General features: G+C 37.0%; 1 protein-coding gene and 1 pseudogene across 1 annotated transcript; one reads left to right on the top strand and one right to left on the bottom strand.

Moving 5' to 3' along the window:
• Positions 1-359: 359 nt before the first annotated feature.
• LOC103966190 lies at positions 360-3,196 on the bottom strand (annotated as a pseudogene).
• Positions 3,197-6,389: 3,193 nt separating this feature from the next.
• Positions 6,390-9,858, top strand: LOC103966146 (uncharacterized protein At3g49140). The gene is made up of 11 exons (XM_009379292.3): positions 6,390-6,592; positions 6,712-6,796; positions 6,912-7,134; positions 7,278-7,380; positions 7,479-7,546; positions 7,665-7,850; positions 7,935-8,054; positions 8,288-8,629; positions 8,722-8,874; positions 9,226-9,321; positions 9,525-9,858. Exons 1-11 carry the CDS (start codon positions 6,514-6,516, stop codon positions 9,612-9,614), a joined length of 1,545 nt encoding a protein of 514 aa, XP_009377567.2. The 5' UTR covers positions 6,390-6,513; the 3' UTR covers positions 9,615-9,858.
• Positions 9,859-10,765: the final 907 nt, after the last annotated feature.

Here is a 10,765-nt window from a genome sequence, read left to right on the forward strand (position 1 = left end):
TTGAATTAATTTTAATTTTAGGTATTAAGCAACTGTTGTGTTAGTAAGTGCACGTTGTTTCTTATATTTTATCATGTACGTAATAACTTAATTAATTTGGTTTAATCAATTAAAATTAAGATGGTCTTCAAAAGCATGCAAAAGGAAGCATAAACAAATGCAAACAATAATTTAACAAAGTTTATCGTTTAACAAAAAAAAAATTGCAAACAATAAAGCTTGATTAATTGTGAAAATGTAAATGTATGAGGTACTTTTTCGTACTGTTGCATGTTATTACAGGTTAAGCAAAATTACTTAAAAGAAAGTTTAGTTACGTTCGGTTCCATAACTAATTTATTTTAATTAATTATTACCTTTTAAACTTTGTGGTCACTAGGATTTTGCAGCTTCTCATCATTCGATTTTCTTGAAGCCTGCCAAGATAAAAAAATTTCATATAAACAAAACGAACCTATTTATGTTACAAAATTATAGTCATATTACGTCACATTTAGTGCCTAAAATTAGATTGGATATATTAACTCACTATATGCGAGGATGGTCAGCTGCGAATCAGGCCTGCAGATGCATGCAGGGAAGGTCTTATGATAGGTTGTTGAGTGTATGGATGAATGGGAGACCCGGGTGCAGAAGTGCTGTATGAAGACAGTAGAGACGGCTCTGGATTTCTCCAATAAATCTGAGACGCAGATTTGCTTAGAGTTTTTGAGGCTGATGATCGTCTTGAATATGGTTGGAGGTCGATTTTGATTCTGTGGTACAAAAAAGAAAAACCAAAGCAAGTAGTCAAGATCAAATATAATTAATACTAATTAAAGTATTAAGAGTCATTCGGGTTAAGTGTTTCGCTCTAATTTTTGGAACAGACGTGGAGTTTGCGTAGAAAACAAGAAAAATGTCATCACTCACTTGTTGTGAACATCGACGTATTCATCTGTTTCATCCTGTATATCTGCCTGGAAGACAGAATAAATAGACTGGTTAGTTTAATTTCAAATGTATATTGCCATAAAAAATAAAAAAAACAGTTCATCAATTTATTTACTAACTTGGTTACCTGCAACAGTTCCTCCATGACATCTTCCATTGTTATGATGCCGATTACCTCCTCGTCCCTTTGAAGAGATTCTAAACTCTCAGATGATACATTTTGCGTGCGCAATCCTTGCCTATGTTTCGTATTTACGGTTTCAGTTGAATATAGAGGTGATGGTATGTCCGCAGAAATGCTCAGACGCTCTTTTTCTTCATGCAATAAATTTAATCCTGTAGAATCGCACTTAACAATCATGAATTCTACTAGTCTAAAAACATTTTTTTTGTCCAAAAACCTTATTTTCAGTATAGTTTAAATTACCTCTACCCTCAGCTAGTGTTGAATGTGATCTTGAATTAGTATCCTTGTTACTCATCACCACAGCAACCATATGACTATGACCTTTATGGAACTGCTGCAGTACATCGTACAAAGGCGAATTATCATAGACCCTGTTACAGATTATGTACAGCATTACAATTTACATTAAACATATGCGCTTTTCGGCAAATTAGTTTCGTGGAAACAGTAGTTGTTTTTGCCCAAAACTTGTGTTAGCATGAAGTCAATTGCTAGATTCCATAAGGGAACAGTCATAGCCTACCTTGGAATCCTTCTGATTGTCAAGTATTTAATTGGCGTTTCGTCCTCAGGGCGGCTGAAGATCAAATTCTTCAACTAGTACATTCCGAAAAATGTGACATTAGTTACACGTGGATGAAAGGTAGCTTTAAGGAAATAGTAAACGGTGAGGCCTGCTAAGTGCTAAGTGCTTACCAGAATGATGCCGATAATGTTTGTCGGGGTTCCAGAGTAGATAGGTATACGACTGTGACCTTTGCTAGTTATTAAACCAAGGGTATGGCTAAAGATCCATGGACAAAACACATCAAAATGACATAGTACTCGAACGTAATTAAACATGATTTAATTTTGGTATGAACAGATTCAACTGACCATCGTAACTTACATGTCGAGTTTTGAATTGATGTCAAGGGAGAAAGTTTGAGATATGGGAGTCATTGCATCTTTAGCAGTCTTGGAAGTCAAATCCAGAGCACCAGCAATAATCGTTGTTTCATGATGCGATAACTCTCCACCTTTCCCAGCCTAGTGATGAACATGATCACATTATTTAGACTTTTGTCACTGTCTGCATAGACCGTTAATATTTAACAAGAATCTCTAGCAAATTTACCTCATTGGCATGCAGATCCACCAATGTTTTTAGCTCCGCTCGTTTTAAGAGCGCCGAATGCCCTTTGCCAAGGAGGCAATCCAGCAGCTGCCACGGTCAAATTTCCAAACACGAAAAAGTCTTAATTTGCGCAGATTATGCTTACCACGAAAGAGTTGAGTTACGTGAAGCCAGCGGAACTGAACGTTGATCTGAGTTATGTCATGAACGTGTATTTTACCTTACTGAAAGGGTACGATAGGGGGAGGAAAACCACAAGAAGCAATCGGACCAAGTGAGACATTTTCGCGCCGAGACTTAATCCATATCGAGAACATACAGCTTGAGGAAAGATCTAAGAGAAAAGGTGAACGATAAACGATCTTAAGACAACGATAACGTATTGTCAACATTTAAAGTGCATTAGGCCAAGACAAAAACCAAGTGAATGGCTTAAAACAAAATTTTTACCTCCGTAAACACGAGAACAAGGGTGCCTGACACAAGAATCGCAGCCCAAACGGGAAGAATCGAGTCCAGGAAAATGGGAAGCGCCTTGTAGAACAATACATTAGTTAACAGGTCAAGTAATTTAGTACTTCAGAATATAAAAACAGCACAAATGATGCATGTCATAGCGGCGTACCTCCATTGCCAGTGATTTGCCTATGAGGAGAGTACATAAAAGTAGATGTTCGTTCTTAACAAGCGGCAGAATCTTCGCTGCAAATTTAGCGAGCTGATTAAGCTAGTAATTAATTTTCACAATAATGTAACGAAACTCACCGTAGCTAGCAACCTGCATTCTTCTGTTCTTGAGGCTGACCGGACTTAATGAGGACTTCAAGATCGACTTGGCTGAAGGAGAGAAGTCCTAAGGCAAGGCCTGATGCAATACCGGCAAATGCCACAAGGACCAAAGATATGACCATAAACACCCAGAAATCGGTCTGACAACATAATACGTCATCGTCTCTCATGGTAGTATAGCAAGTACTAATACTCCAACAGTGAACTACAATGTATTTATCAAACAGAAGGGTTGGCTTTATACACTTTTGATTGAACGAACACGCGAAGGACTATCCTTTTTATCGATTGTACGAGTTACTGCAGCATGAAGAACAAAACCACGAAACAAATAGTGTCAAGTTTTGTGAATTTTGGACAAAGATAATCAGAACACGTAGGAGATGTGAAATATATACAGGTACAGTCTTCTGTCCAAATCCAAGTCCCTACTGCCGAACACCTCTAAATCTATAGATTCAACAAAAATAGGATAATTAATCTGGTAAGTAAAAACAAAACAAAAAAGACGGAGATCAATACCGAATTTTAATTGAAAACAAAACCAAAATACAAAGAGTAAAAAACGGAACCTAAGTCATCAAAACTTGCATGTTTGGTGGGTTGGATGAGATTGGGTTTTAAAGATAGAATTGGATTGATTGGGACTTGTAAGACAAGACTTGTAACTCATGTATAAGAATAAGTTAGTTAACCACAATATTGTGGATTTGTAACCCATCGTGTCCGGTCATGTTTATCTCACATTTTGACACAACAAACAACATACTGAACTCAAATCCGTTTTGATTGATCACATCATGTCCATCCAACCCAACAAACAGAGCCTCATTGGATTGTGACAATGTGGAAAGCCAACTAAAGCATGCATATATGGAATGAACATACGTAAATTAACTGAGGAAGCTCTTATCTTGTACCAACTTCAATACATATACATCCAATCGCCAAAAGAAACTCCTTTTGGTTCTATTTGTTGAGCACCAAAGGCAAAAATTCGACTACTTGATGGAAAAAAAAAATAGAAAACTTCATTTTAATTCTTAAAAAAGATAAGTTTTAGATTATAACCATGTGTATGATTAAAATCTAATTTTAGTCCCTAGCACATTTAATCATATCATTTATTAGTTATATTTTGTTGTTTTATTTATCTTTTTATTTTTATTTTAATGTATTAATTACATTTAAATTTAGTTTTTATTTCATTCATCATAATATATTTTAATGTCTACATTTAGGCAACTAATTTTTTTATAATATATATTCTGATAACAATTTTGTATGTTCTTCATTTAGGTACATTAATACATTTAAATATTTTTGTCACATCCCGGCCCGAGACGGATCACTTTCCGGGCCCGCTCCACCACCGTAGCACGATATTGTCCACTTTGGGCTTACCATTCCCTCACGTTTTTGTTTTTGGGAACTCAAGAGCAACTTCCCAGTGGGTCACCCATCATGAGATTGCTCTAGCCCTCTTCTCGCTTAACTTCGGAGTTCCTACGAAACCCGAAGCCAGTGAGCTCCCAAAATGCCTCGTGCTAGGTAAGGATAGGAATATACATTTAAGGATCACTCCCCTGGGCAATGTGGGATGACACAATCCACCCCCCTTAGGAGCCCGACGTCCTCATCGGTACACCACGGTCAGAGTTAGGCTCTGATACCATATTGTCACATCCCGGCCCGGGACGAATCACTTCCCGAGCTCGCTCCACTACCGTAGCACGATATTGTCCGCTTTGGGCTTACCATTCCCTCACGGTTTTGTTTTTGGGAACTCACGAGCAACTTCCCAGTGGGTCACCCATCATGGGATTGCTCTAGCCCCCTTCTCGCTTAACTTCTGAGTTCCTACGGAACCTGAAGCCAGTGAGCTCCCAAAAGACCTCGTGCTAGGTAAGGATGAGAATATACATTTAAGGATCACTCCCCTGGGCGATGTGGGATGACACAATTTTGGTATATCCATCGGTACAAACATGTAGTTACATTGATTCAATATAATGCATTTCATTACTTACACTTTGGTACACACATTTGAGTATTGACTTTTAGGTACATTAATTCAATATATTATATTTCAGTAAATACATTTAGTTACATACATTTTGTTATTGATATTTAGCTACATACATTTTAGGTATTGACATTTAGGTACATACATTTCGGTACGTACATTTTGGTATTGACTTTTAGGTACGTACATTTTGGTACATACATTTAGGTTCATTATAATATATTTCGGTACAATCATGTAGGTACAAATATTTCGGTACAAAAAAGTCAATTTTATATATTTTGGCACAATCATTCCTGTACACTTATGTATTTATATATTTTTGCATCACAAATTTCTTTTAATATTTTCTCATTTACGTTCATTTCTAATTAAAAAAACTAAATATGTGCATATTAATAAAATTAAATTTTAATATGGAGAGATTAAATAAAAATACACACAAAAATTGAATGTAAATTTTCATAAAAGTACACTCAAGGGATTAAATTGAATATTTAATCTAGCACCAGTTTTTTTTAAACTTTAATCTTTTGCAAGGATTAATGTTCAAAAACCCCTAAATTGTGAAGGGGTGACACAATCATTGATATTGCACCTAAAAACATGAAATTCTGTGTATTTTGGTCTTATTTGACCTCACACTGTCCACACTTAATGTCAGTTCATATGTTTAATATCAAACCGGTGAAACCAACAATATTCATAAAAAACAACTTGGTGAATCAAACAACCAAAATGTAGAGAAATATTACATATCGTTTCAACATAATTTGTTTTTTATAGGGGTTTTTTGAAACTTGGTGTAGAAGTCAGCAGCATGTATCGTCACCACCCAACCTCATTCACCCAACCGAGCTCGGTTGCAAATTGACACACCATCATCAACAAAAAAACGTAGGTAACTCATAGATTTCCTCGGTTTAATCCGTCTAATTTTTTGGGTCAACAAACCAATCAACAACTCTTTCTCATTTGGTTTCTGTTCCTCGCCTGTAATAACTTGACTTAAAACTACGTTGGATTTTGCAGTGGTATCAAAAGCTATTTCCAATGAAGGAAACCTCAATTCAACAAGCATTAGTGAACAATTGTAGGGAATTTGACATCAAATAATAAATGAATTTTTTGTATTTCTTGAGTTGTATAATCATATCTTGTATTTACAGGCTCTAAAACTTTTAAAAATACATTTGGCAAAACAACCGATAAGTACTTTTCTTAAATTTACTTGCATTTTTACTAAAAATTAATTCTAAAAATATTTCTACCAAAAACACTTTCAATCATTTTAAACTCTTAAAAATTTAGAATTACGGTTGTACCAATCGTGCGTACAGAGAATCTTAGCCCAAACTCTAAGGAAAAAGCAAACCTCATCCTTTTCAGATTCTTCAGAGAGAGATATATTTTGTGGATCTCACACTTGCAGTTGCATTAACTACAACCAACTCGAAAACGATGATGATGATCGAGTCAGCCATGGCCGTACAATTCAACTCCGCCGCCACAAACCTCTGCTCCTGCACCTCCATGCCCTGTAACTCCCTCCTCTCTCTGCCGCCTACTTAACAGCTCAACTTTCTCTTCACATCTCTTCCCTGCGTTCTCTGTTCCCAAGCACGACACTTCTAATTTAATTTCTTTTGTTTATTGCAGCCTATCGTCCGACGTGGAGCTCAGACGAGCTGACCGGAGCCGTACGCCGCCGCCTTTCTTGCCCCGGCGGGTTCGCCGCGCCGTGGTACGCAAATTAGTTTATTTTTTATTATCCAGCAGCTGAGCTTTTTCTAGCTGAATAAACCAATTTGAATTTCTAGGTTTCGAAAATGCGTAAATCGGATAAGAATGTGATACAGGACTCGAATTCCACTGTCAAAGAATGGTTCGGTTGCAAAAAGGAGAAATTTGGTAAAGAATGGGATTCAGGCATCTGCCCGGCAGTTAGGGCCCGGTTCGGAGCCTGTGAAGCCGAATGAGAGGCCGGAATACCACCCATTTGAGGATATTGCCGAGTCCACATTAGAGGCTAGTGGAACTGATAGACTTACAGCTGCAGAATCTGCTAGAACCCTCATTGAGGTAGTACATTGTATTCGATTGTTGATAAGTAGGCGAAAGTTCGAATCTTTGAGTACTAAATTGGACTTGCTCACTTGTTGATGCTCCCCATTTTCATATCGAGGTTCTGCGATGCTAATGTTGCCCATAGTATGCCATTTCAGGTTAACAGCAAAGCAACACTCTTGTTTTCGAGTTTGATCAATGACGAGGTTCACGAAAATATTTTATGTCCGGATTTGCCTTATGTAACTGATGAACATGGAAGTAAGTCAAAGTGTGTGACTTTCACATCGTACATTGGACTTGGCAATTTTTCTTTTCCTTTCAAAGTAAAGATTTTAACCCGCTCTAGTATGTTGCAGATATCTACTTTCAAGTGAAGGATAGTGAAGACACTTTTCGTTCCCTAACTTCAGAGAATAACTTTGTGGTATGCAATTTTCATGGACAAATAAATCGATGGCCATTGGTAGAGATGATTGCATTCTATCAGCAATTCTATGTTCTGGACTTTCCTTACGCATTTGTGGGTTATTATAATGATGCAGCAAGTTATTATTGGGTTAGATACTATGGAAATGATCAATGAGATGGAGTTACCAGAAATTGATTTTGAAATGGATGGGATTGAAGATGAAGGTAGTGAGATTGAAGACGATGATGACGACGACGATGATGATGACGATGACGATGACGAGGAGGACGATGATGAAGAAGACGGTGACTATGATTCGGTCTGTTTTGTGTTTTCATTTGTTTAGATGTCGATGAATGGATGTTGTTAGACGTTTCTAATTATCTAATAGGTTCATGTTTAGGATTGGGCTGCTGTTCTTGAAGATGAAGATGAAGATGATCTGGATGATTCTGACAACTGGGCAAAATTGCAGACTATGCGTTACTCTCACCCAATGAATTTTGCCAAGAAGCTAAGTGAGGTAATTGCCCATTGTAATTTTCTTACCCTACCATGGAGTGATGTAGAGGTAATTGAAAAAATTAACTCATGTGTTTTGTTTGTAACAGTGGGGAATTCTTGAGTTTTATTTGCTTACTTGTAGTACCTCTTTTTCATTTGAAGCGTCTAGCTGCAATTGTATCCGATTTCATGGTTTTTCATGAAGCTGTCATTTCCGTTTCTCATATTTCCGCTTTTGTTTTTACTTTTCAGGTTGCTTCTGATGATCCTATAGATTGGGCAGAGCAGGCTCCAGCTAGTTTGGCTATTCAGGGCCTTATAAGGCCTGCACTTATAGAAGAACATTCTGTTATCCAAAAGCATATGTCTGATCACCAGTCTTGTAATGATGGCGTAGATGAAGTTGGGAGGACTGTAGAAGATGATTTAGAAGATCCTGTTAGGATTAATGGCCATAAATCAGGAATTTCAAAGGATAGTCCAGCCTCGGAAGAGGAATTGGAGAATAAGAAAGATGAAACACCGGGAAACAGGACTACATTTTACAAACTGGGGATGGTTAAGATTCAGCTGTTTTCATCCCATGGAAGTCAGGTTCGTGTAAGGAAGGATTTACTCTTATTTTGTCATCCAAGTTGATGCTAGCTCTTTTTTAACGGTTAATCTTTTGTTCTAATTCTCCACAGACTGTTGTTGAAGTAGAAGACTTTGTAAAAGCTCAACCTGATGCCATTGCACACTCAGCAGCTAAAATTATATCTCGTCTGAAAGCTGATGGAGAAAAGACCACGCAAGCTCTGAAGTCCTTATGTTGGAGACTAAAGGGTCTTCAAGTGGAGGTACCACTTCTTTTTTTTTTGCCGACATATTCAAACTTGTTAAACAAGTTTCCAAATCTGTTTCCAAGACGTGGCTGTAGGTTTTGCACTCCTTTTTTTTTTTTTTTTTTTTTACAATTTTGAACTTCAAAACTTATGTTCTCCGGAAAGGTTGATTTTTTAGATTGTATACCCAACTTCTGTGATATATGAGGTCGTCTTCAACATCCATAAAGGCTAGAATGTGATTTCTTAGAATGAGAAAGTCTATTTTACATATTCTATCCCAATCTTGTGAAATCCGTCTTTGATGATGTTGTTGCAATTCAATGTAGTCTTATAGATGATTAATCTTTGTTAATTATATTGCAGGAGGCAGTACTTATTGGTGTAGATTCCCTTGGATTTGACTTAAGGGTTTGCTCAGGAACACAAGTCCAGACATTGAGATTCGCACTTAACACACGGGTGAGCCAAGTATCTTTAATCCATGGCGTTTAACTTTCCATCTATCTTCCAAATATTATTGAACCATCTCTGAACTCTGAAGCACAATAAAATGTAGTTGCACATTCCTCTGTTACTCTTTCGGAACCATGAAATACAATATGCTTGTGCTGAAAAGTAGCGTTGCCTTTGGTTTGGTTACCTCGTCTACCGTGTGGTTTCAGGCAACTTCTGAGTACAGCGCTGAGAGACAACTCAATGATCTGCTATTCCCAAGGATGCAGCAGAAACCACAAACAGTGAAACAAACTTAGCAAATTGAAGGGTAACGTCATCAACACCTTCAAGTGCCATCATTTGGTTTGATTCTAGCTCGTTTCTTCAATGATGCCTCTCGGCATAGGTTTCGATATATGACAGGAGGGGTTCCAACCAGGTCATTGTATTGTTAATTGAGATTAAGGAATTATGAAATTTCATTATTTGCAAAGCTTGGTGATTCTTTGCCTTGTAAATCATTTTTGTTTTGATCAACTGATTAATAGGTCTCGTTGCCCTTGTTTTAGGACAGGGATCCCAGCCGGATCTCCTCCACCAAGTCCTAAGGATCCGGAGATCCCTTGAAATTTGATCTAACGGCTACAATTATTATTACTTTTAGAAGGTCCCTTGTTAATAGCCATTGGATCAAATTTCAATGGTCCGGATCTCCGGATCCTTGGGATTTGGTGGGGTAAGATCTGGCTGGGATCTCTGTCCCTTGTTTTAACCTATTGGATCATAACCTCAGGTTAAATATATATAAATAAATATATATATATATATATGTGTGTGTGTGTGTTACGTTGAGTTGTTGCGGATAAATGCACAAACGCTACATGTAGAAACTGGGGACGGATCCAGACTGAAGACACTTTAAGTGATCCGCTTCGAGGCCGGGCAACAATTTGCAATCTTCAAATTATATGTTTACGGTATGTCTTTCTTGTAAATGTGAGTTAATTTTAAAAGGGCACGTAAAGATTGTGTAGATATTAGGAGTTCTTTATTAGGAAGGATATATGTTTGTGTCCTTTATTGTTTCCTTATGGAACAAGGATTGTATGTATATATATAGGGATAACTTGATATAGATCTAATTTTGTGAGCCATTAGTAGAATTAGTCCACTTCATTGAAATAGGTCCAATAATTAAGATTCCACATATACTTATTTGTGGTTTGTACCATATTTACCCCTTAGACTTACGAATTGTTATAAATATACAAAATTTGTTAATTATGGGATTATTTGTCGTTTAACTAATCCCTTAATTGTAGGATTAGTTATAGCCATATAATCACCTCAACCCTAGTTCGTTTCATCCCACCTTTTTTCCTTCTTCCAAACAATTCCCTCTATCAATCCTCCTCTTTTTTGTCTCTTCTTTTCATGGGTGATATTTTTGTGTTCTTCCCTCCAAATT

This window comes from the organism of the source record quoted next, unplaced genomic scaffold (genome assembly GCF_019419815.1).
Source record: "Pyrus x bretschneideri cultivar Hongxiangsu unplaced genomic scaffold, Pyrus_bretschneideri_v1 Contig57, whole genome shotgun sequence".
In the NCBI taxonomy this organism is placed as follows: domain Eukaryota; kingdom Viridiplantae; phylum Streptophyta; class Magnoliopsida; order Rosales; family Rosaceae; genus Pyrus; species Pyrus x bretschneideri.